A 25,663-nucleotide genomic window follows, 5' to 3' on the forward strand; every position below is an offset into this window, starting at 1 on the left:
AATGCAATTTAGACATGCTCTGCACAATTCCACGGATGAGCTTTAAACAGTTCTAATCACCAACCTCCCAACCAAACAATGTAACAGAATGGGGAGATGATGAGAAAGCAAAATCAAACAGATTTTAAAATCAATAATTATAATTGTGAAAGATTTTGTTTTACAATAACTATTGTCATAGATTTCATAGAATTTACAGTGCAGAAGGAGGCCATTCGGCCCATCGAGTCTGCGCCGGCTCTTGGAAAGAGCACCCTATCCGAGGTCCACACCTCTACCCTATCCCCATAACCCAGTAACCCCACCCAACACTAATGGCAATTTTGGACACTAAGGGCAATTTATCATGGCCAATCCACCTAACCTGCACATCTTTGGACTGTGGGAGGAAACCGGAGCACCGGGAGGAAACCCACGCACACACGGGGAGGATGTGCAGACTCCGCACAGACAGTGACCCAAGCCGGAATCGAACCTGGGACCCTGGAGCTGTGAAGCAATTGTGCTATCCACAAGGCTACCGTGCTGCCATGTGAGAGTACCTTTAAGAAATGGGTGTTTAAGAAATGTACCTTTAAGAAATGGGTGTTTATCAGTGATGTCAGAGTGTGGGTGGAGCTGGGCTGTCTGTCAGCTTTTTACTTTCGTTTTAGGCTTTTTGCTGTAGGGTAAACTGTAAATCGATCCTTTGGTGATTTAAAACTAATAACTGCTCTCAGTAGTGACTTTAACCGGATGTGCTTCTGATAAAGGTTTTGTTTTTAAGTCTTATGGATTAAAAGGACAGCTTAAGGATTACGTAGTGTTGTATTCTTTGGGGGTTGATGGTTGATGGAATTAATGGTTGCTAAGATGTTCACTGTATGTTTTAAAAAGGTTAACTTGAGTTCATAGAATAAACATTGTTTTGCTTTAAAAAATACTTTTCCATTTCTGCTGTACCACACCTGTAGAGTGGGCCGTGTGCTCCCCATACCACAATCTATTAAACGTTGTGGGTCAGGTGAACTCCATGATACACTTTGGGGTTCTCTAAACCCTGGCCCATAACACTATTATGCAATATTTAGGTGCCAGATGCATAGATAAGTCAGAGGATACTATCCCATCAATGTAATTCGCCTCTATAGATATCCATGAAGGAGAAATAAAATTAGATGAACACATTTTGATGATCCAGTGGCTGAACGTGTCATCTGGTGAATGGAGGAAATCTTTTGCATTCTTATGCTGTTGATTCACTTAGCTGACCAAGCAGGTGCAAGAATTCCGGAGTCAGGGAAGAAAAGGTCCAGAATTAGCCACAATCCCTAACCCCAGATGATTAACTGGTGCTTCATGCGCGAAAGTGGGCATACCTATTGAGAATGACACTGAGTTTTGTTGTGAAGCCCACCGCCAGGCAAAATATCAGCCAATACTCACTGTTGAGAATCACGGTGAATAATAGCCACTTGGCCGAGGTACTGAACAACGATGGTACTCCAGCACAAACACATAGGAGAAAATTACTAATTTTACACAGACAACAGCTCTGTGCTGTAATCCCACACAAAACCCTTCTGTTCCTTTACGCTCCCGCCTTCCAGTATTCAAATAAAAAACATGGCATATGTGGTTCCTGAAGAATAGTGCAGTGGGACTAAAGTGAAAGGCAACATATGGAAAAGCATGCAATCCCAACGAAAACAGAAAATCAAACCCACCTCTTTTTTGGAGCGCTCCATTCTCCGTACATCCTGCCGCAAACTCTCAGCTTTCTGCATCATCACTTCCATCTCTTCCTCTTTGTCCCGGAGCTGACGGGAAAACTTCTGCTTTTGGGAACGCAGGTCCGTGACTTTTTCGTTCATCTCGGAGAACTCCTGCATGGCGAGTTTACGCTGACTATGGGCATCTTTAAGCTCTTTGGTTTGCAATTTTAATCTTTCGCTGGACTCGAGCACTTCCTGCACCGAGGACACAGATTAAAGACATTTAAAGATTAATAGGCCATTTAAGAAACAAATTACACAAAGGAGAACAACAGCACATGGACAAGAGTTAATAATGTCCCAACAGTCTGCAAGAGCAGAATTAACAAATTCGCTCTGCTAAGACCCAGCTTGAGCCTACTGTCTTGGAAATGTAAATCCATTCCACACAAACGTGTTTACAATTTCATTACATCTAAACGTTCTCCAATCCGATTTACATTTGTATCATGGCCCTCCAATTAACTGGATTATTTTAGCAGCAATCAACTTTTCTTTTTGTAAATGCTTCCATAAAATCGTAACACAGTTAATCATTAACCTGAAAACCTCAACTAATGCTGCCTAGCCTGCTGTGCTTTTTGTTTTTATTTCATACCTCCAGAAACCGCACTGTTGCGCTTTTGACATAGGAATTTTGCCTATTTCTCTCATAGATGCTGCCTGACCTGTTGAGTGTTTCCAACATTTTCTGTTTCCATTTCTGATCCACATTTGGTTAGAAGGAAAAAATTGAAAAGCATAATTTCTTTTTTTTTTAAAAATATATTTTATTAAAGTTTTCAAACACAATTTTTTCCCTTACAAATCAAAGAAATAAAAATAAAAGTAACATGATAACTGTAATATAACATTGTGTAACTAACATGGTAAACTAACCAAATAACACAAAGTAATACTCCCCCCCGCCCCCTCTCCCCCTCCAAAAACCCAAACAGTTTACCCCGAAGAACCTGCTCAACCTTGCTCCCGTTATGTGTGCTCTATGCAGCACCTTAAATTGGATCAGGCTAAGTCTGGCACACGAGAAAGAGGAATTTACCCTGCTTAGGGCATCAGCCCACAAACCCTCCTCAATCTCCTCCCCGAGCTCTTCTTCCCATTTTCCCTTCAGTTCGCCCACCAACTCCTCCCCCTCTTCTCTCATCTCCTGGTATATCTCTGACACTTTGCCCTCCCCGACCCACACCCCCGAAAGTACCCTGTCCTGGATCCCTTGTGTCGGGAGCAGCGGAAATTTCCTCACCAGTTGTTTCGTGAACGCTCTCACCTGCATATATCTAAAGAAATTTTCTCGGGGCAGCTCATACTTTTCCACAAGCGCTCCCAAGCTCGCAAACGTCCCGTCTATAAATAAATCTCCCACTCTCCTGATTCCTACCCGGTGCCAGCTCTGGAATCCTCCTTCCAGCCTCCCTGGGGCAAACCTATGGTTGTTCCTGATCGGGGACCACACCGAGGCTCCCAGCACACCCCTCTGTCGCCTCCATTGCCCCCAGATACTTAATATTGCCGCCACCACTGGGTTCGTGGTAAATTTATTTGGTGAGAGCGGTAGTGGCACCGTCACCAGCGCTTTTAAACTCGTCCCTTTGCAGGACTTCATCTCCAACCTTTTCCACGCCGCTCCCTCTCCCTCTATCATCCATTTAAGAATCATCGCCACATTGGCGGCCCAGTAGTAGTCGCCCAAATTCGGCAACGCCAGTCCCCCCCCGGTCTCTACTACGTTGTAGGAACCTCCTCCTTACCCTCGGGACCTTCCCTGCCCACACGAAGCTCGTGATGCTCCTATCTATTTTTTAAAGAAGGCCTTAGTGATCAGTATAGGGAGACATTGGAACACAAATAGGAACCTCGGGAGGACCATCATCTTAATTGCCTGCACTCTGCCCGCCAGTGACAGCGGCTGCATGTCCCACCTTTTGAAATCCTCTTCCATTTGTTCCACCAGTCGTGTCAGATTGAGTCTGTGTAAGGTTCCCCAGCTCCTGGCTATCTGAATCCCCAGGTATCGGAAGTTTCTTTCCACTCTCCTTAGCGGTAGGCCATCTATCCCTCTACTCTGGTCCCCAGGGTGTATCACAAAAAGCTCACTCTTTCCCATGTTAAGCCTATATCCCGAGAAATCTCCAAACTCCCTCAATATCTGCATGACCTCTGTCATCCCCCCCACTGGGTCCGTCACATACAGCAGGTCATCCGCGTAGAGTGACACTCGGTGTTCCTCTCCCCCTCTAATCACCCCTCTCCATTTTCTGGAGTCTCTCAGCGCTATGGCCAGTGGTTCAATTGCCAACGCAAACAGTAATGGGGACAACGGGCATCCCTGTCTTGTTCCCCTGTATAGTCGAAAATACTCCGACCTTTGCCGACCTGTGACCACACTTGCCGTTGGGGCCCCATAGAGGAGTTTAATCCAGCTGACAAACCCGTCCCCGAACCTCCTCAGCACCTCCCATAGATACTCCCACTCCACCCTATCAAATGCCTTCTCTGCATCCATTGCCGCCACTATCTCTGCCTCCCCCTCTACTGGGGGCATCATTATCACCCCTAATAGCCGTCGCACATTGACATTTAGTTGTCTCCCCTTTACGAACCCTGTCTGGTCTTCGTGCACCACCCCCGGGACACAATCCTCTATCCTCGTTGCCAGCACCTTTGCTAGCAACTTGGCGTCCACATTTAGCAGTGAGATAGGCCTATAGGACCCGCACTGCAGCGGATCTTTATCCCGCTTCAAGATTAGCGATATCGTCGCCTCCGACATTGTCGGGGGTAGGGTCCCCCCTGATCTGGCCTCGTTAAAGGTCCTTACCAGCAGCGGGGCCAACAAGTCCACATATTTTCTATAGAATTCCACCGGGAACCCATCTGGTCCCGGGGCCTTCCCTGCCTGCATGTTCCCCAGCCCCTTGGTAACCTCGTCCACCCCAATCGGCGCCCCCAGGCCTTCCACCTCCTGCTCCTCCACCCTCGGGAACCTTAATTGGTCCAAAAACTGCCGCATCTCCTCTTTTCCCTCCGGGGTTGGGACCTATAAAGTCTCTCGTAAAAGGTCTTAAACACCTCGTTTATCTTCCCTGCTCTCCGCACCGTAGCTCCCTTTTCATCCCTAATTCCCCCTATCTCCCTCGCCGCTGTCCTCTTTCGCAGCTGATGGGCCAACAGGCGACTCGCCTTTTCCCCATATTCATATCTCATCCCCTGTGCCTCCGCCCTCCTTGTGGTCAACAGGTCGAACTCCGTCTGGAGTCGTCGCCTCTCCCTGTATAGTCCTTCCTCCGGGGCCTCCGCGTATTCTTTATCTACCCTCAAAATCTCCCCCAGTAGTCTTTCCCTTTCCTTGGCCTCTATTTTCCCCTTGTGGGCCCTGATGGAGATCAGCTCTCCTCTGACCACCGCCTTTAGTGCTTCCCATACTACTCCCACTCGGACCTCCCCGTCGTCATTGGCCTCCAGGTATCTTTCGATACATCCCCGCACCCTTCCGCAGACTCCCTCATCCGCCAGTAATCCCACATCCAGTCGCCAGAGTGAACGCTGCTCCCTCTCCTCTCCTAGTTCCAGGTCCACCCAGTGTGGGGCATGATCTGAAACAGCTATGGCTGAGTACTCAGTTCCTTCCACCCTCGGGATCAGTGACCTTCCCAAAACAAAGAAATCTATCCGGGAGTACACCTTGTGAACATGGGAGAAGGAGGAGAACTCTTTGGCCTTCGGCCTAACAAATCGCCACGGATCCACTCCCCCCATTTGGTCCATAAACCCCCTAAGCACCTTGGCCGCTGCCGGCCTTCTTCCGGTCCTAGATCTAGATCTATCTAACTCTGGGTCCAACACGGTGTTGAAGTCCCCCCCCCATTATCAGGTTTCCTACCTCCAGGTCCGGGATACGTCCCAGCATCCGCTTCATAAATCCCGCATTATCCCAATTCGGGGCATATACGTTAACCAACACGACCTCCATTCCCTCCAGTCTGCCACTCACCATCACATATCTGCCTCCGCTGTCTGCTACAATGTTCCTAGCTTCGAATGACACCCGTTTCCCCAGCAGTATGGCCACCCCTCTGTTCTTTGCATCCAACCCTGAGTGGAACACCTGTCCCACCCATCCTTTCCTTGACCTAACTTGGTCCGCCACCTTCAGGTGCGTCTCCTGAAGCATGGCCACGTCTGCCCTCAGTCCTTTCAAGTGCGCAAACACTCAGGCCCTTTTAATCGGCCCATTTAGGCCTCTCACGTTCCACGTGATCAGCCGAACTGGGGGGCTGCCTGCCCCCCTCCCCTGTCGACTAGCCATCACCCTCTCTAGGCCAGTCCCACGTCCCAGTTCCGCGCACCCACCCGTTCCCCAGGCGGCGCATTCCCGCCCTGACCACCCTTTCTTTTACCAGTTCCTCTTCGATCTCTGCAGCAGCAACCCAGTTATCCCCCCCCCCCCCCCCCCCCCCCCCGCTAGATCCCCATCTAGCATGATTGCTCCCCACATATTGCTTCCGAAAGTCAGCTGACTTCAACTGACCCCGGCTTCTCCCGCTCTCTCCTTGACCCCCCCGTGTGGGGAACTCCCATCTACCTTGCGCCTATCTTCCCGCCATCATCTTTCTGCCGCGGGAACAAGGACAATAAGCCCCGTGTTCTCTATAGCTGTCCCGCCCCTTGTGGCGCAGCACCCTCTGCCGCCCCACTCCCATTCCCCATCCCCCGCCTATGTCTCTTCTTCCCCCCCACCAGCGCCCACATTTCTTAGTGTCCCCCCCTCCCCAATTTACATCTCTATATACATCAGCATTGTCATTTCCCCTTTAACATCAGTCCCTCAGTTCTGATCCAGTTTCTCGTTTTTAATGAAGGTCCATGCTTCTTCCGCCGTTTCGAAGTAGTGATGCCTCTCCTGGTGCGTGACCCACAGTCGTGCCGGCTGCAACATCCCGAACTTCACCCCCTCAATTACTAGGGGGCATAGGTTTAAGGTGAGAGGGGCAAGGTTTAGAGTAGATGTACGAGGCAAGTTTTTTACGCAGAGGGTAGTGGGTACCTGGAACTCGCTACCGGAGGAGGTAGTGGAAGCAGGGACGATAGGGACATTTAAGGGGCATCTTGACAAATATATGAATAGGATGGGAATAGAAGGATACGGACCCAGGAAGTGTAGAAGATTGTAGTTTAGTCGGGCAGTATGGTCGGCACGGGCTTGGAGGGCCGAAGGGCCTGTTCCTGTGCTGTACATTTCTTTGTTCTTTGTTCTTTCTTGTTCTTCTTGTGTAGCACCTCCTTGGCTCGATTAAAACTCGCCCTCCTTCTCGCCACCTCCGCACTCCAATCCTGGTACACCCGTACCACCGCATTCTCCCATCTACTACTTCGTACCTTTTTGGCCCATCTCCGAACCACCTCTCTGTCATTGAAGCGATGAAATCGCACGATCGGCGCCCTAGGTGGTTCTCCCGCCTTTGGTCTCCTCGCAGGGACCCGATGGGCCCCTTCCACTTCCAAGGGGCCCGAGGGGGCCTCAGCTCCCATTAGCGAGCGCAGCATCGTGCTCACGTAAGCCCCGCCGTCTGCTCCTTCCACTCCCTCGGGGAGACCCAGGATCCGAAGGTTCTTTCTCCGTGATCTGTTTTCTAGGACTTCAATCCTTTCAATGCACTTTTTGTGGAGCGCCTCGTGCGTCTGCGTTTTGACCGCCAGGCCCAGGATCTCGTCCTCGTTGTCCGTCACCTTCTGCTCCACCACGCGGAGCTCCATCTCCTGGGTCTTTTGTGCCTCCTTAAGCCCCTCAATTGCTTGTAGCATCGGGGCAAGCACCTCCTTCTTAAGCAGCTCCACACACCGTCTCAAAAATTCGTCTTGGTCCGGCCCCCATGTCGCCTGGGCTCCCTCCGCCGCCATCTTGCTCCTTTCTTCCTTCTGCCCCTGTCCTCGAGGATTCTTCGCGATCTGGCTGCCGCCGCCGATATTTTTCTTTTTCGTTGGGGGGGACGCCCTGTTGTCTCACCCCACACCGGGTTTCGTCCCGAAAAAATTCCCCGTTGGGGCTCTTAAAAGAGCCCGAAGGTCCGTTCGAGCTGGAGCCGCCGAAACGTGCGGCTTAGCTGGGCATCGCCGCAACCGGAAGTCCAAAAGCATAATTTCTTTGCGTACATCAACTGCAAAGGCAGTGGTACCGGGCACATCAATCTTTGACATCACTTTTCCAAGTCAGTGTCCATGATCATGTTGAATCTCTCCGCTTAAACAATATTCGATACGGAAAATGAATTGAAATTAAGTCTGATTTAGTGGGTGAATCTTTCTGCTGAGATATACATGCGGGTTCAGGCTCTGACAACATCACAGTTGTAGTGTTGAAGAATTATGCATCAGAATGAAGCCTAACCCAGCAAAGTTATTCCAGTGAAACTATAAATCACGTTTCTAACCAATAACACTGAGATTGGTCATTATGTCCAAAGCACAAACAACGGGACAAATTGAACCTGGCCAAATACCACTCGTTCGGCCTATTCCCAACCTCGGCAAAGTAATGGAAGAAATCCCAAAGATTCCATCAACTGCCACCTATGCATCAATTAGCTGCTTCCTGAACTACTTGGCAAAACAGAATGCAGCCGAAAGGATAACTAACATAAAAAGATACTTCACAGCTATGACCTGTGCTTAGAACACAGACTTTGAAAAATAGTTCTTGCACACCAACAAGTCGACTTTCATACACTAATAGATGCTATAGCAACCTTGATTCACCAAGTTATTGATAAAACCTGCATTCGCAGTTCCACATACAAGCAGAGTTTCTTCCTACAACACTGTCACAGAATATTTCACAGGTAGGAGCTGTGTGCATGGCGTACAATTTTGCAGCTCACCTTCTGACAGAATATTTTTGGATTGACCCAGGACTTGTGAGATGAAGCTGGTCATCCTTCACAATATTAAAAAGGTTTGTATTTATCACAGAATCACACAGCGCAGGAGAGGCCCTTCGGCCCATCAAGTCTGCACCGACACGTAAAAAACACCTGACCAATCTACCTAATCCCATTCGTTAGCATTTGGTCCATAACCTTGAATGTTAAGATGTGCCAAGTGCTCATCCAGATAGTTTTTATAGGATGTGAGGCAACCCGCCCCTAGGCTGTGCATTCCAGTCCGTCACCACCTTCTGGGTAAAAAGGTTGTTCCTCACATCCTCCCCAAACTTCTTGTCCCTTACCTTGAAATTGTGTCCCCACATAACTGACACTTCAACTAAGGGGAACAGCTACTACCTATCCACGCTCCTCATAATCCTGTACACCTCGATCAGGCTAGCCCTCAGTCTTCTCTGCTCCAACAAAAATGACCCACGCCTATCCAACCTTTAAAATGTTCCAACCCAGGCAACATCCTGGTGAATCTCCTCTGCACGCCCTCCAGTGCAATCACATCCTTTGTGTAATTTGGCGACCAGAACCAGGCACAGTACTCCAGCTGTGGCCTCACCAGAGTTCTGTACAACTTCAACATGACCTCCCTGCTTTTGTAATTTATGCCTTGATTGATAAAGGCAAGTGTGCTTGTTAGATGAATTGGACATTCTGAATTCTCCCTAGAAAACGTATCCGAACAGGTGCCGTAGTGTTCGACATGGGGATTTTCACAGTAACTTCATTGCAGTGTTAATGTAAGCCTACTTGTGACACTAATAAAGATTATTATTATTATATGTGCCTTTATCACCACCCTATTAACCACCTTTCCACCTTCAGAGATCGATGGACAAACATGCCAAGGTCCCTTTGTTCCTCAGAACTTCCCTCTACAAATTAAACAGCCTCAGCCTATTTAATCTTTCCTCATAGCTCTCTGCTGGATGGCACGGTGGCGCAGTGGTTAGCAATGCTGCCTCACAGCACTAGAGACCCAGGGAAAAAAAGTGCCTTCCTCTCCACCCTATCTATGCCCCTCATAATCTGATACATCTCTATCACATACCCTCTCAACTTTTGTTGCAAGCACACATAGAAAGCATCAGGCTTGATATCATCAACAGGGAAATAGTAGGCCCTGCATACATTTTATCAAATAATTGCAAGTAACAGATAGACCATATTTCACAAAATGAAGCAACCAGCCGATCACACTCAAGCTGTCAAATCACAGAAGCTATAGAACTTGAATATACAATTACCTTTTGAAGATCGTCATTCTCCTGCTTCGCCAATTTGATTTGCTTCTCAAGTGATTTAATTTGTCTGCAGCCATCTTCAAAATCACTTCTGATGAGACTCGCTTCTTCGAGTTGCTGCTCCAACTGACCGCAATCTGGAACAAGTAGAGAGAAAATTGGTTACTTCACCATGCTATCTTTTACAGTCAAATCAGTTTGCTGCCATAGCTTTTTTGTTCTGTTCTGATGGAGGATTTGGCGGCCGTCTTGGGTGGGCCTGGTGTCGGCTTTCTTTCAGTAATTGCTGAACTGCCCCACATGGTGGGAATGTCTGACTTGGGGGGTGGGGTAATGATACAGCCCTCTGTCCAGATGCAAGGGAGTTGAAATACCCAGTAAAAAGATACGTATGGGGATTGAACTACCCAGTAGAAATATATAGGGCGTTTGCACATGTCAAGAGTTTGAATACTGATGTGGTGTTTTTGCAGGAGACCCATTTGCAGATCAGACAAGGTCACAGAAGGGCTGGGTGGGCAAATATTTCATTTGGGATTTAATAGTACAGCCAGCCCAGGGGCCTGCGATTTTGGTGAATAAGAGAGTATCTTTTTTGGCGGCTATAATTTTGTTGGATCCAAATGGGAGGTATGTAATTGTTAGTGGTCGTTGGTAGATACCCCGGTGGTTCTAGTTAATTTGAGTGCACTGAACTGGGATGATATAGCTTTCATCAACAAGTTGGGGGCAGCACGGTAGCATAGTGGTTAGCATAATTGCTTCACAGCTTCAGGGTTCCAGGTTCGATTCCGGCTTGGGTCACTGTCTGTGCGGAGTCTGCACATCCTCCCCGTGTGTGCGTGGGTTTCCTCCGGGTGCTCCGGTTTCCTCCCACAGTCCAAAGATGTGCAGGTTAGGTGGATTGGCCATGCTAAATTGCCCTTAGTATCCAAAATTGCCCTTAGTGTTGGGTGGGTTACTGGGTTCTGGGGATAGGGTGGAGATGTGGGCCTGGGTAGGGTGCTCTTTCCAAGAGCCGGTGCAGACTCGATGGGCCAAATGGCCTCCTTCTGTATTGTAAATTCGATGATTCTATGAAGTTGTTGGCTTCTGTTCCCGATCTGGACTCGCACCAGCTGATTCTGGGCGGGGACTTTAAATATGTACCGGAGCCTCGACTGGACAGATCGAGACCTCAGTTCTTGAATCCGTCGGGCATTAAACTTTATGGGGCAGATGGGGGGAGTAGGCCCATGGCGATTTTTACGTCCAAGTCAGAAGGACTTTTCCTTTTTCTCTCAGGTGCATCAGGTCTACTCTCGGATTAACTTTTTTGTGGTGCGTAGGTCTCGCCTTCCTGGGGTGGTGAGAGCGGGGTATTCAGCAATAGTGATTTAGGATCATGCTCCACATTTTGTATATTTGGTGTTGGATCCGGGCCCCACTCAACACCCCTTGTGGAGGCTGGATACAGTGTTGTTGGCGGACAAGGAATTCTGTGAGAGGCTATCCTCCGCCATTGGGCAGTACATTGATTTTATATGAGTGATATCCTGTGTTCCACGATGTGGGAAGCCCGGAAGGTGATTATTAGGGGGAGATAATCTCCTATGAGGCACACACAGAGAAGAGTGAAAGGTGGAGAGGCAACGGTCGGTGGATTCCATCCTTGAGGTGGACCGCGAGTATTCGCTTGCCCCGAAGTTAGTGGTGAGTAGGAAGCAATTACAGATGGAGTTTGGGGTGCTTTCAACAGGCAAAGCGATGCACCAGCTGCGATGCTCAAGGGAGGCTTTTTATGAATATGAGGATAAGGCCAGTCGCCTATTAACATACAAGCCGAGGCGGCAGGCTACTACCTGGGAGAACAGGTACAGGACTCGAGTGGCAGCTTGGTCTCCGCCCTGGGCAAGGTCAATGAGGCTTTTGAGAACTTTTACCACAGACTTTATAAGTCGGAGCTCCCGGAGGATAGGTTATCTATGATGGAATTTTTGGATGGCTGGTCTATCCCAGTTGTAGAACGAGAGAGAAGAGGGGAGTTGGAGTGCCTGTTAAGCTCTATGTATGGGATTAATACAGTCGGGGCAAGCTTCAGGTTTGGACAGATGCCTGATTGAATTTTACAAGAAATATGCGGGTCATCTGATCCTATTGATGTTAAGATATATTTAATGATTCCATGTCCCGGGGATATTGCTGCTTACACTGGCGCAAACATATCTCTTTGATTTTGAAGAAGGATAAGGATCTGAGAGTGTGTGGGTCTTATCGCCCTATTTTGTTATTGAATGCAGGTGCTAAGCTGTTGGCAAATGTTTTGGCAATGCGCTTGGAGCCCTACCTTCCGGGGGTGATAGCGGAAGAACAAACAGGGTTTGTTAAGGACAGAAAGCTTTTGGCCAACGTACAGCAACTACTTAATATTATTTTGTCCTCCTATCAAGTCCCTGAGACAGAGGTGCTTATTTTAATGGATGCTGAAAAGGCGTTTGATCATGTAGAATGGGAGTACCTGTTTGAGATCCCAGGAAAGTTTGGGTTTGGGCCTAGATGTACATCTTGGATTGTCTTTTATACACAGCACCCCTGCGAGTGTTCATGCGAATGCCCAGAGCCAGGAATACTTCCAATTGAATACAGGTATGAGGCAAAGTTGTCCACTGTCCGCCCTATTGTTTTCCCTGGCAATTGGACCTCTGAGGTCATCAATGGGTTGGAGGGGAATGGAGAGAGGGAGGGAGGGAGCATAAGGTGTCTTTGTATGCAGATGATCTGCTGGGTATATATATAACAGATTCTCACTCCAATGTAGAGGAGATAATGAAGCTATTTAGGAGTTTTGGCTCCTTCTCAAGGTATAAATTGAATCTGGACAAAAGCAAATACTTTCCGGTGAATTCCCCGGGAAGGGGTGCTGATTTAGGGACGTTGTCTTTTCACTTGGTCAGGTCTAGCGTTGTTATCTGGGAATCTGAAAGGCCCACGGCACTTCATTGGCTCAATTTTACTGGCCTATGGAATGGGGTTAAGGCGGACTTGAAGAAGTGGGACAACCTCCCTCTGTCCTTGGTGGGCAGGATCCAGTCGGTAAAAATGAATGTCCTTCCAAGGTTCTTATTTTTGTTTCAGTGTCTTCCTGTTTTCCTTTCCAAATCTTTTTTTACGAAGGTGAATAAAATAATACCTTCCTTTACCTTGCCGGACAAGAACCCACAGATTCGTAGGATGTTTGTGCAGATGAAGAGGCAGTCGGGGGGGCTGAGCGCTACCTAATTTGTTATTTTACTATTGGGGTGCGAACATTGAGAAAGAGTGAGGGTGGCTGAAAGCTCCTGATTCCATTCGGGGGTGGATGGACCTATTTAAGATTTATCAGGTTTGTGACTTTTTGTGCAAGGAGATTCCTTCCTTCCTCTTGGTACCCTCACCCTCTCTGTTGGGCAGGGTCCTTTCGCTGGCTGAGTGGGGGAAGGGGAAGATATTGGATATTTAAGGTTGGATTTTGTCAGTGGAGCAAGCTCCGTTGGTTGAAGAGAGTGGGAGGGGGAGCTGGGTCGGTTTTTGATAGGGGCATGTGGAGTGAGGCTCTACACAGGGTCAACTCCACCTCCTCATGTGCTTGTCTCAGCTTGATTCAGATTAAGGTGGTGCATAGGGAACAACTGACCAGGGCACGGATGAGTGTTTTTTTTTTAACGGGTGTGGAGGATAAGTGCGGGCGTTGTTTTCGGGGGCTGACGAATCATACACACATAGAACATAGAAAATACAGCACAGAACAGGCCCTTCGGCCCACGATGTTGTGCCGAACCTTTGTCCTAGATTAATCATAGATTATCATTGAATTTACAGTGCAGAAGGAGGCCATTCGGCCCTTTGAGTCTGCACCAGCTCTTGGAAAGAGCACCATACCCAAACTCAACATCTCCACCCAACACCAAGGGCAATTTGGACAATAAGGGCAATTTATCATTGGCCAATTCACCTAACCCGCACATCTTTGGACTGTGGGAGGAAACCGGAGCACCCGGAGGAAACCCACGCAGACACGGGGAGGACGTGCAGACTCCGCACAGACAATGACCCAAGCCGGAATCGAACCTGGGACCATGGAGCTGTGAAGCAATTGCGCTATCCACAATGCTACCGTGCTGCCCTTAAGAACAAATAAATCTACACTATATCATTTTACCGTAATCCATGTACCTATCCAATAGCTGCTTGAAGGTCCCTAATGTTTCCGACTCAACTACTTCCACAGGCAGTGCATTCCATGCCCCCACTACTCTCTGGGTAAAGAACCTACTTCTGATATCCCTCCTATATCTTCCACCTTTCACCTTAAATTTATGTCCCCTTGTAATGGTGTGTTCCACCCAGGGAAAAAGTCTCTGACTGTCTACTCTATCTATTCCCCTGATCATCTTATAAACCTCTATCAAGTCGCCCCTCATCCTTCTCCGCTCTAATGAGAAAAGGCCGAGCACCCTCAACCTTTCCTCGTAAGACCTACTCTCCATTCCAGGCAACATCCTGGTAAATCTTCTTTGCACCTTTTCCAGAGCTTCCACATCCTTCCTAAAATGAGGCGACCAGAACTGTACACAGTACTCCAAATGTGGCCTTACCAAGGTTTTGTACAGCTGCATCATCACCTCACGGCTCTTAAATTCAATCCCTCTGTTAATGAACGCGAGCACACCATAGGCCTTCTTCACAGCTCTATCCACTTGAGTGGCAACTTTCAAAAGATGTATGAACATAGACCCCAAGATCTCTCTGCTCCTCCACATTGCCAAGAACTCTACCGTTAACCCTATATTCCGCATTCATATTTGTCCTTCCAAAATGGACAACCTCACACTTTTCAGGGTTAAACTCCATCTGCCACTTCTCAGCCCAGCTCTGCATCCTATCTATGTCTCTTTGCAGCCGACAACAGCCCTCCTTACTATCCACAACTCCACCAATCTTCGTATCGTCTGCAAATTTACTGACCCACCCTTCAACTCCCTCATCAAAGTCATTAATGAAAATCACACACAGCAGAGGACCCAGAACTGATCCCTGCGGTACGCCACTGGTAACTGGGATCCAGGCTGAATATTTGCCATCCACCACCACTCTCTGACTTCTATCGGTTAGCCAGTTCGTTATCCAACTGGCCAAATTTCCCACTATCCCATGCCTCCTTACTTTCTGCATAAGCCTACCATGGGGAACTTTATCAAATGCCTTACTAAAATCCATGTACACTACATCCACTGCTTTACCTTCATCCACATGCTTGGTCACCTCCTCAAAGAATTCAATAAGATTTGTAAGGCAAGACCTACCCCTCACAAATCCGTGCTGACTATCCCTAATCAAGCAGTGTCTTTCCAGATGCTCAGAAATCCTATCCTTCAGTACCCTTTCCATTACTTTGCCTCCCACCGAAGTAAGACTAACTGGCCTGTAATTCCCAGGGTTATCCCTAGTTCCTTTTTTGAACATGGGCACGACATTCGCCACTCTCCAATCCCCTGGTACCACCCCTGTTGACAGTGAGACCGAAAAGATCATTGCCAACGGCTCTGCAATTTCATCTCTTGCTTCCCATAGAATCCTTGGATATATCCCGTCAGGCCCGGGGGACTTGTCTATCCTCAAGTTTTTCAAAATGCCCAACACATCTTCCTTCCTGACAAGTATTTCCTCGAGCTTACCAATCTGTTTCACACTGTCCTCTCCAACAATATCGCCCCTCTCATTTGTAAATACAGAAGAAAAATACTCATTCAAGACCTCTCCTATCTCTTCAGACTCAATACACAATCTCCCGCTACTGTCCTTGATCGGACCTACCCTCGCTCTAGTCATTCTCATATTTCTCACATATGTGTAAAAGGCCTTGGGGTTTTCCTTGATCCTACCCGCCAAAGATTGTTCATGCCCTCTCTTAGCTCTCCTAATCCCTTTCTTCAGTTCCCTCCTGGCTATCTTGTATCCCTCCAATGCCCTGTCTGAACCGTGTTTCCTCAGCCTTACATAAGTCACCTTTTTCCTCTTAACAAGACATTCAACCTCTCTTGTCAACCATGGTTCCCTCACTCGACCATCTCTTCCCTGCCTGACAGGGACATACATATCAAGGACACGTAGCACCTGTTCCTTGAACAAGTTCCACATTTCACTTGTGTCCTTCCCTGCCAGCCTATGTTCCCAACTTATGCACTTCAATTCTTGTCTGACAACATCGTATTTACTCTTCCCCCAATTGTAAACCTTGCCCTGTTGCACGTACCTATCCCTCTCCATTACTAAAGTGAAAGTCACAGAATTGTGGTCACTATCTCCAAAATGCTCCCCCACTAACAAATCTATCACTTGCCCTGGTTCATTACCCAGTACTAAATCCAATATTGCCCCTCCTCTGGTCGGACAATCTACATACTGTGTTAGAAAAGCTTCCTGGACACACTGCACAAACACCACCCCATCCAAACTATTTGATCTAAAGAGTTTCCACTCAATATTTGGGAAGTTAAAGTCGCCCATGACTACTACCCTATGACTTCTGCATCTTTCCAAAATCTGTTTCCCAATCTGTTCCTCCACATCTCTGTTACTATTGGGGGGCCTATAGAAAACTCCTAACAAGGTGACTGCTCCTTTCCTATTTCTGACTTCAACCCATACTACCTCAATAGGGTGATACTTCTCGAACTGCCTTTCTGCAGCTGTTATACTATCTCTAATTAATAATGCCACCCCCCCCACCTCTTTTACCACCCTCCCTAATCTTATTGAAACATCTATAACCAGGGACCTCCAACAACCATTTCTGCCCCTCTTCTATCCAAGTTTCCGTGATGGCCACCACATCGTAGTCCCAAGTACCGATCCATGCTTTAAGTTCACCCACCTTATTCCTGATGCTTCTTGCGTTGAAGTATACACACTTCAACCAATCTCCGTGCCTGCAAATACTCTCCTTTGTCAGTGTTCCCTTCCCCACTGCCTCATTACATGCTTTGACGTCCTGAATATCGGCTACCTTAGTTGCTGGACTACAAATCCGGTTCCCATTCCCCTGCCAAATTAGTTTAAACCCTCCCGAAGAGTACTAGCAAACCTCCCTCCCAGGATATTGGTGCCCCTCTGGTTCAGATGCAACCCGTCCTGCTTGTACAGGTCCCACCTTCCCCAGAATGCGCTCCAATTATCCAAATACCTGAAGCCCTCCCTCCTACACCATTCCTGCAGCCACGTGTTCAACTGCACTCTCTCCCTATTCCTAGCCTCGCTATCACGTGGCACCGGCAACAAACCAGAGATGACAACTCTGTCTGTCCTGGCTTTCAACTTCCAGCATAACTCCCTAAACCTGTTTATTACCTCCACACCCCTTTTCCTACCTATGTCGTTGGTACCAATGTGCACCACAACTTCTGGCTGCTCACCCTCCCCCTTAAGGATCCTGAAGACACGATCCGAGACATCCCTGGCCCTGGCACCCGGGAGGCAACATACCTTCCGGGAGTCTCGCTCGCGACCACAGAATCTCCTATCTATTCCCCTAACCATTGAATCTCCTACAACTATTGCTTTTCTATTCTCCCCCCTTCCCTTCTGAGCCCCAGAGCCAGTCTCCGTGCCAGAGACCTGACCGCTAGGGCCTTCCCCCGGTAGGTCATCCCCCCCAACAGCATCCAAAACGGTATACTTGTTTTGAAGGGGAACGGCCACGAGGGATCTCTGCACTATCTGCCTGTTTGTTTTTTTCCCCCTGACTGTAACCCAGCTATTCTTGTCCTGTACCTTGGGTGTGTTTACCTCCCTGTAACTCTTCTCAATCACCCCCTCTGCCTCCCGGATGATCCGAAGTTCATCCAGCTTCAGCTCCAGTTCCCTAACACGGTCTTTGAGGAGCTGAAGTTGGGTGCACTTCCCGCAGGTATAGTCAGTGGGGACACCGGTGGTATCCCTCACCACCCACATCCTACAGGAGGAGCATGTAACTGGCCTAGCCTCCATCCCCTCTTACCTTAAAGAATATAGCTGCTGTGTGGATTAACTAGATCTCCGCCCTCCGACTCTGCTCCCAGTCAGCTACACTTCCTGTAAACTCCTGGCTCTCTTCGCACTCTTTGCGGAAATGTCGGAAACAAAATGAAAGGAGCACCTTCCTCCTCACCTAACTCCCTCGGTCACCAAACTCTCACTATCGCACTCAAATGCACCAAATTCAGCACTCCCTCGGTCACCAAACTCTCACTATCGCACTCAAAAAGCACCAAATTCAGCACTCCGTGCAAACAAAGTCTGCACTGTAGGGGATCACTTTTATACTGTGAATCTAGCCTATGAAAAACTGGCCTAATCCAATTAACTAATTAACAAGCTCCAGCTGCAAGTGCCTAGAAGTAGAAGCCTGTTTAAAGCTGATTGAAAATTCACCTTCTTCTAAACCAAACAGCAACTTTTAAGTTAATTAACTAAATAAAAGAAAGACTAAACTTTAGATAAAAATGAAGCCTTATACTCCCTCGGTCACCAAACTCTCACTATCGCACTCAAAAAGCACCAAATTCAGCACTCAGTGCATGTTCTGGTCATGCCCTAAACTTGTAAGCTTTTGGGCCCCCTTCGTCAACACAATATCAGAGATTCTGGAGAATAAGCTAGAGCCTTGCCCGCTGGTGGCCATTTTGGGGTCTCAGACTTGATAGAGCTGCAGACTGAGGTGCTGCAGACGGATGCTCGCGCCTTCACCATGTTAGTAGCCTGGAGGTGAGTTTACTTAAGTGGAGGACTCTGGTTCCACTCAGTGCTTCGTATTGGCTGACTGGCCTTATGATTTTTTTTGCACTTAAAGGTTTCAAGTACTTCATGAAAGGTCTGCAGAAAGGTTCTACTCAAGATGACAGCCTTTCAGGGAATTGGTCACCATCAGATTTTGGGGGGGGTCTGGTTACTATTTGTTTGCTTTATGGTGGTGGGGTTGGAAGGGAGGATAAGTTTGGAATTGTATTAGTTCTGTGTTTTCGTTTTACTGTATTATAATGAAAGATTTTCTCAATAGTGATCATGAAAATATTGGATTCTTATAAAAACTTATCTGTGTCAGTAATGTCTGCTTTTCCTAACCAGTCTAAACTATATGTGACTCCAGACCCATATCATAGAATCCACAATGCAGGATGAATTGTCGAGGGAAGGCAGCAAGGATGACTCAGTTATGGAAGAACTGAGAAAATTGGATTTGTTCATTGAAGGGAAGATTAACCCAGTGCTTGAGAAATTTGATTGGGGTAGTCAACAATCCGTGTACCAAGAGAATAAGTAGGGACAGAACTGGAAAGAGGCCCACGCTCCTACCCTATCCCTATAACCCAGTGGGCAATTTAGCATGACTAATCCACCTAACCTGCACATCTTTGGTCTGTGGGAGGAAACCGGAGCACCCGGAGGAAACCCACGCAAACACGGGGAGAAAATGCAAACTCCACACAGTCACCCAAGATTGGAAAAGAACCCGGGTCCCTGGCGCTGGGAGGCAACACTGCCAACCACTGAATTAGATTTAGTCTCGAGTACTGAGGTACAGTGCAGGCAGATCGCTCCATACATGAAAAACCGTGCCGCCCCAATCAATGAGGCTAGTTCTTAACTGCTCTCCGAAATTGCCTAGGTTGTCACTCAGTTGCATTGCGATAGATAATAAATGCTGGTCGTGCCAGAAATGCCCACATTCTGTGAATGAATTTAAAGAATTACTCGCAGTGCCATCCTAAATGCACTCTGTCCTGCTGGATCGGAACATATTGAGGCATCTCCCTGACACTGTAGTACTGCTAATCTCTCCAGCATACCTGCTTTAGTTTTGTACCACCTCAGAATTAAATATTGTTTTCAAAATGTTTTAAAGAAAAAGATTTAAAAAACGGTTTGAAAATTAAAATTTCAGAAATATGAGAAAAATATCAAACAAGCAACATTAGTAAAAAGATACCTTGGATTTCAACATAGAAAGTCAATTTAAGAGCTCCTTTGGCCAAGGAGCTGTGCTTATTTTCTTTGCAATTGTTTAAAGAAAAATAAACAAATCCAAAACAAATACAGGTTGAGTATCCCTTATTCGAAATTCCAAAATTTGCAAAGCTCTGAAACCCGCACATTTTTTTCCAAGCGGCGAAATCATGTTTCTAATTTTAAAAAAGAACATGGTGTTCACCCGCGATCCACCAGCTGTACAACGTTACACAACTCCGAGTCCTCAGTGTCGGCTGTTCCAAGCACCGTGTCCCGTTCCTGTGGCCAAACACACGTGGGTAGGTGTATCCTTCTATTTGACGGCACAGGTTTGTTGCATGGAAATAATTGAACCCGTTACCTGATTCCCTATCAGGGGGGGAAGCCGCGGACCCCAGTCAGACACAGCACCGACCAGCGATTCCGAGCAGTGTCCGAGGGTCTTTGCAGCTAGGTATTCCAAAATCAAAAGATGCCGGAATTCGAGACACTCTCGGCCCCAAGCACTTCAAATAAGGGACACTCAACCTGTAGAACTAAAAAGTGGTGGGTGCCAATTTAAACACCTTTGCATAAAATATACAGTAATCAATGGGCCCAAGTCCTTGGCTCACTTAAAAATGAATTTATTTGCAGGGTTGGAAGGAAGTGGTGGTGGGTCAGTCACCCAGTTGAGCGCTCCCGCTTTTCCAGTTCTGTCCCTACTTATTCTCTTGGTACACGGATTGTTGTCTACCCCAATCAAATTTCACAAGAACTGGGTTAATCTTCCCTTCAATAAACAAATCCAATTCTCTCAGTTCTTCCATAACTGAGTCATCCTTGCTGCCTTCCCTCGACAATTCATTAGGGCTCTTTTGAAGCCTGGGGACAAAAACAGCTCACAATTCCAAAATGAACAGCAGCAGAAATATGCACATTGAATTTCCTTATGTTGGATTTCTCCTAGTTTATAAAACAAAGGCCAATAGCTAAAGCAAAGTTAAACAAAAGAAACTGACAACTCTTAGAACCATTACAATGCAGAAGGAAGCCATTCAGCCCATCAAACTTGCACCAACCCTCTGAAAGAGCACCCCACCTAGTCCCACTCCCTCACCCTATCCGTGTAATCCCACCTATCCTTTTGGACACTATGGCCAATCAATCTAACCTGCACATCTTTGAGCTGTGGGAGGAAACCGGAGCTCCCGGAGGACCCACGCAGACTTGGGGAGAAAGTGCAAACTCCACAGTCACCCAAGGCCGGAATTGAACCCGGGTCCCTGCCGCTGTGAGGCAGCAGTGCTAACCACTGTGTCACCATGCAGCTTCTTTTAATTCATTCCTATATCCTTTGGTGCAGTTAAGATTTCAATAGGAAATATTTTGTCACATTAACTCTACATGATCCAAAAATAAGTTCATATGCATTGGCAAAGCTTGGCAATTGTTTCTCAATTGTTCAAGTCTTTAATGGAAAAGTAAATAGTGGGTGGAGTAACATAGAACGCCGACGGACAATGCGCCTGTTTTGCATGACTGAACAGGTCAATTTCACTCTCCGAATGCAGTTAAAATATTTTCAGGCTTGTTTAATAGTCCATATAAGTAAATGAATGATAAGTAGATGCGGATCTCCCCATATTTGATAAAATGAACGTCTGCTATTCAGTTACTACTTGAACACTGAAAGCAGAGTTAGAACCCTGACCACCCTCTCTTAAAATTGAAAACACATGGTGTTCTAAATACACAAAATGTCATGTTTTATCAAATTCCCCATAGGATTTAAGATTGAAATTCCTGACAAACTGAGCCAATAGGTTTTTTTAAAAAGCAGCGGATTTCATTCAGAATTCACCAACAAAAGCATTGAACCCCTTCGATATTAATGTCCCTTCCTCTTACATTGATTTGTCACAAGTACCTGTCTCCCCATGCCTAATGTCAGTGTAATGCACTGCCGCAGATTGAATGATTCCCTCACCGCTCCCACCTCTGCAGTCTCCCTCTTATGCACAAGTGCCTTCCAAACTGCTCAAACTGAAAATGCAGGGGACAAAGGTCAGAAGGCAACGATTACAGTCAGATTTTTCACAGGTCGTTCTGGGTTTTCTCATTCTGAAGGACCCCGCTCTGTTCTCTCAGAGATTTGGGAGTTTAATGGAAAGCAGGCTAAAGAGAAGTAGGGCGAAGGTGAAAGAGAAGAGTTGAAAGAAACTTATTGCTGACACAATGTGGAACTGAAATTTATTGTGCTGGTGAATTACTCTAGCATTTGGATGTGCAAAGAACACAAAATCCAGAGTTGATTCCAATATCCTTCTGCAACATGAAATTGATTGAATTTTATAGCTGCTTGATTCAAAATTTGGCACATATAGGTGCATTTCAAGGACAATAAATCCATCAAGCTCTTGACTGAAATTCCTTTGATGTCTGAGCTATGAATGTTCTTGCGTTTTCCCCCCCCCCAATTGTATTTTCTTGAGGCGAGTAATGACAATACTGGCTAACTGAGTCAGTTTCTCTACACTTCCTCTTCAAGCACACACAGGTCAGAGATACCATGAGATAGCTAGAGAAAAAAACACTCTCTCTAAACACACACAGGTCATAGATAGCATGAGATAGCTATAGAAAAAAGCATTCTCTGCAAGCACACATGGGTCATAGATACCATGAGATAACTTTAAACACCTCGACAAAGCCTCACAAACACATACGGCCAACAATGTGTCATGATCCGAAGACTCCAGATTACAAGCTCTGCCTGCAATGCGACATGCACAGTACTGATGTTGGCCTTCGGTTTGGCATTGCCAAGTAACTTTTCTAATTGTGCAATTTCTACACAAGGAGGAAGCTGGCCAGACTCATTGTCCTAATTAAAGCAAACTCAACAATCATTGGAGATGGGACTCTTGCCTTTTGTATCACTGGAATTTTCAGCCACAATTTCCGAATCCCATTATTTGGGGTCAGATTTGTAAATGGTCTCTCACAAGATCCACTGAAAGTTTGTAAAGGAAGAGTAATCAAGTATTGAAAGCCCCCCCCCCAGGAATAATTTAATTCACATTAAACTTGTTTTTATTCTAATAATAAAAAAAACTTTTGCATTAGTCTGGACTGTCCCCTTCCTTCCCTAGTGATAGTGACTGCTGCTGGGGTGTATCAGCAGAGTTACTGTAGTCTCAGGGTCCCCAGCATTGGCAGGCACTCCAGCACTTCACTCAAATCACCATTCTTCACACAACAGCTTCGACAAGTATTCAAAAAGGTAGGGCATCACAGCAAAGCTCGATTCTCTGTACACGCCCACGCACTCTTTTGGCAAGGAACTCTGAAATGAAATGAAAATCGCTTATTGTCACAAGTAGGCTTCAAATGAAGTTACTGTGAAAAGCCCCTAGTCGCCACATTCCGGCGCCTGTTCGGGGAGGTTGGTACAGGAATTGAACTGTGCTGCTAGCCTGCCTGGGTCTGCTTTCAAAGCCAGCGCTTTTTCTTAAAACCTTTGTTCCTTCCAGAATCCATAGGTATTGAGGCCAACTGTAGCAATTTAAATGCTTTCATAACTTAGTGCTAACTGAGAACTAAACCGGAGGTTCTCTGCGTGGTGTCACATTGCAGGGTGCCCTGACCCACTTCCTATGATATTGCAACTTTGGCTCCTCTTCAAATGTGCAAGAGAAAAATCTCTCAAAGGTGGATTATGTAGGTCTATCACAAGTGAGAAAGTAGAACAATTGCTGTCTCTCAGTATTATCCACTCTACAGGCTTTTTAATCTGCTGAAAAAACCTTTTTATTGATTCTGGGACACTGCACAGCCGAGAACCATTAAGCTATAAATCATTCAAATAGGACACTCAAAAAATCCTTGTGGCTGTGGACACGGTGGAGCACGTATTGAGATGTGGTCACACCGCAGGTCAGACTCCACAAGCAGGAAGGGAATGGGTGCCCACCAGACAGAGCAAAAGATCTAGGCAGTCAGTTTAGGAATCTCCTGTGGTATTCCCCTGTAAAACAGTATACTGCTTTAGATATTGTTGAGGGGAATGGCCTCTCAGGAGAAAGCAGCCAAATTTGTTGCACCACAGTTGGTTCTGCTGCAGAGGGGAGGAGTAAAAAGTGGGGGAATGTAATAGTTATAGGGGATTCAATTGTAAGGGGAATAGACAGGCGTTTCTGTGGCCGCAAACAAGACTCCAGATTAGTATGTTGCCTCCCTGGTGCTCGGGTCAAGGATGTCTCGGAGCGGTTACAGAACATTCTGGAGGGGGAGGGCAAACAGCCAGTGGTCGTCGTACACAACGGTACAAATGACATAGAACAAAAGAACAAAGAACAAAGAAATGTACAGCACAGGAACAGGCCCTTCGGCCCTCCAAGTCCGTGCCGACCATGCTGCCCGACTAAACTACAATCTTCTACACTTCCTGGGTCCGTATCCTTCTATTCCCATCCTATTCATATATTTGTCAAGATGCCCCTTAAACGTCACTATCGTCCCTGCTTCCACTACCTCCTCCGGTAGCGAGTTCCAGGCACCCACTACCCTCTGCGTAAAAAACTTGCCTCGTACATCTACTCTAAACCTTGCCCCTCTCACCTTAAACCTATGCCCCCTAGTAATTGACCCCTCTACCCCAGGGAAAAGCCTCTGACTATCCACTCTGTCTATGCCCCTCATAATTTTGTATACCTCTATCAGGTCTCCCCTCAACCTCCTTCGTTCCAGTGAGAACAAACCGAGTTTATTCAATCGCTCCTCATAGCTAATGCCCTCCATACCAGGCAACATTCTGGTAAATCTCTTCTGCACCCTCTCTAAAGCCTCCACATCCTTCTGGTAGTGTGGCGACCAGAATTGAACACTATACTCCAAGTGTGGCCTAACTAAGGTTCTATACAGCTGCAACATGACTTGACAGAGGAACAACATTGGCTATTCTCCAGTCCTCCGGGACATCCCCTGAAGACAGCGAGGATCCAAAGATTTCTGTCAAGGCCTCAGCAATTTCCTCTCCAGCCTCCTTCAGTATTCTTGGGTAGATCCCATCAGGCCCTGGGGACTTATCTACCTTAATATTTTTTAAGACACCCAACACCTCGTCTTTTTGGATCACAATGTGACCCAGGCTATCTACACCCCCTTCTCCAGACTCAACATCTACCAATTCCTTCTCTTTGGTTTAAAAAAGGGATGAGGTCATAAAAGCAGATTCCAGGATCTATCGTGGCTGAACAGACAGTGTGAGGGGAAGGGTTTCAGATTCCTGGGGCTTTGGGACTGGTACTGGGGAGTGGGACCTGTACAAACTGCACAGAACCGGGTCCTTGGGTGAGATACCTGCTAGAGCGGTCGGTTGGGGAGGGTTTAAACTAATATGACAGGGGGATGGGAAACCTATGTAAGGATTCAGAACAGGGGGTATCAAGAACAAGAGTAAAAGACAACGGGCGAGATCTACCAGCCTCATTGTGCCAGGCACGAAAACAAGTGGCTGGTTAGATCGCGGGTGACGTTGAAATCGGGAACCACCCAGACGGCGATTAGTTTACGATCTAACAGGTCTGCTCCCGTTAGATCCAGATTCCATCATGGCACAGCAAGAAAACAATAATCACCAATTAAGTCCAATCTCCGCACATTTAACAGGAAGGACCCCTTATCGAATGATCACCCATGATCCAACCGCCTCCCCAGCTAGCGGTCATGTAAGTGTCGTTCAGTG

At 47.0% G+C, this 25,663-nt stretch overlaps 1 protein-coding gene across 9 annotated transcripts in view; it reads right to left on the reverse strand.

The window, feature by feature from the left end:
• The window catches only part of LOC140411160 (serine/threonine-protein kinase MRCK alpha-like), a 900,765-nt gene that overhangs the window by 341,397 nt on the left and 533,705 nt on the right, over positions 1 to 25,663 (reverse strand). For all 9 annotated transcript variants that reach the window (XM_072500231.1, XM_072500235.1, XM_072500230.1 and 6 more), the window contains 2 exons: positions 9,937 to 10,070; positions 1,707 to 1,949 (listed from right to left, as the gene is read on the reverse strand). In XM_072500231.1, coding sequence (XP_072356332.1) covers positions 1,707 to 1,949; positions 9,937 to 10,070 — 377 coding nt within the window. The remainder of the gene's footprint in view (positions 1 to 1,706; positions 1,950 to 9,936; positions 10,071 to 25,663) is intronic.

The sequence above is a fragment of the Scyliorhinus torazame genome, chromosome 4 (assembly GCF_047496885.1).
Source record: "Scyliorhinus torazame isolate Kashiwa2021f chromosome 4, sScyTor2.1, whole genome shotgun sequence".
Lineage (NCBI taxonomy): Eukaryota > Metazoa > Chordata > Chondrichthyes > Carcharhiniformes > Scyliorhinidae > Scyliorhinus > Scyliorhinus torazame.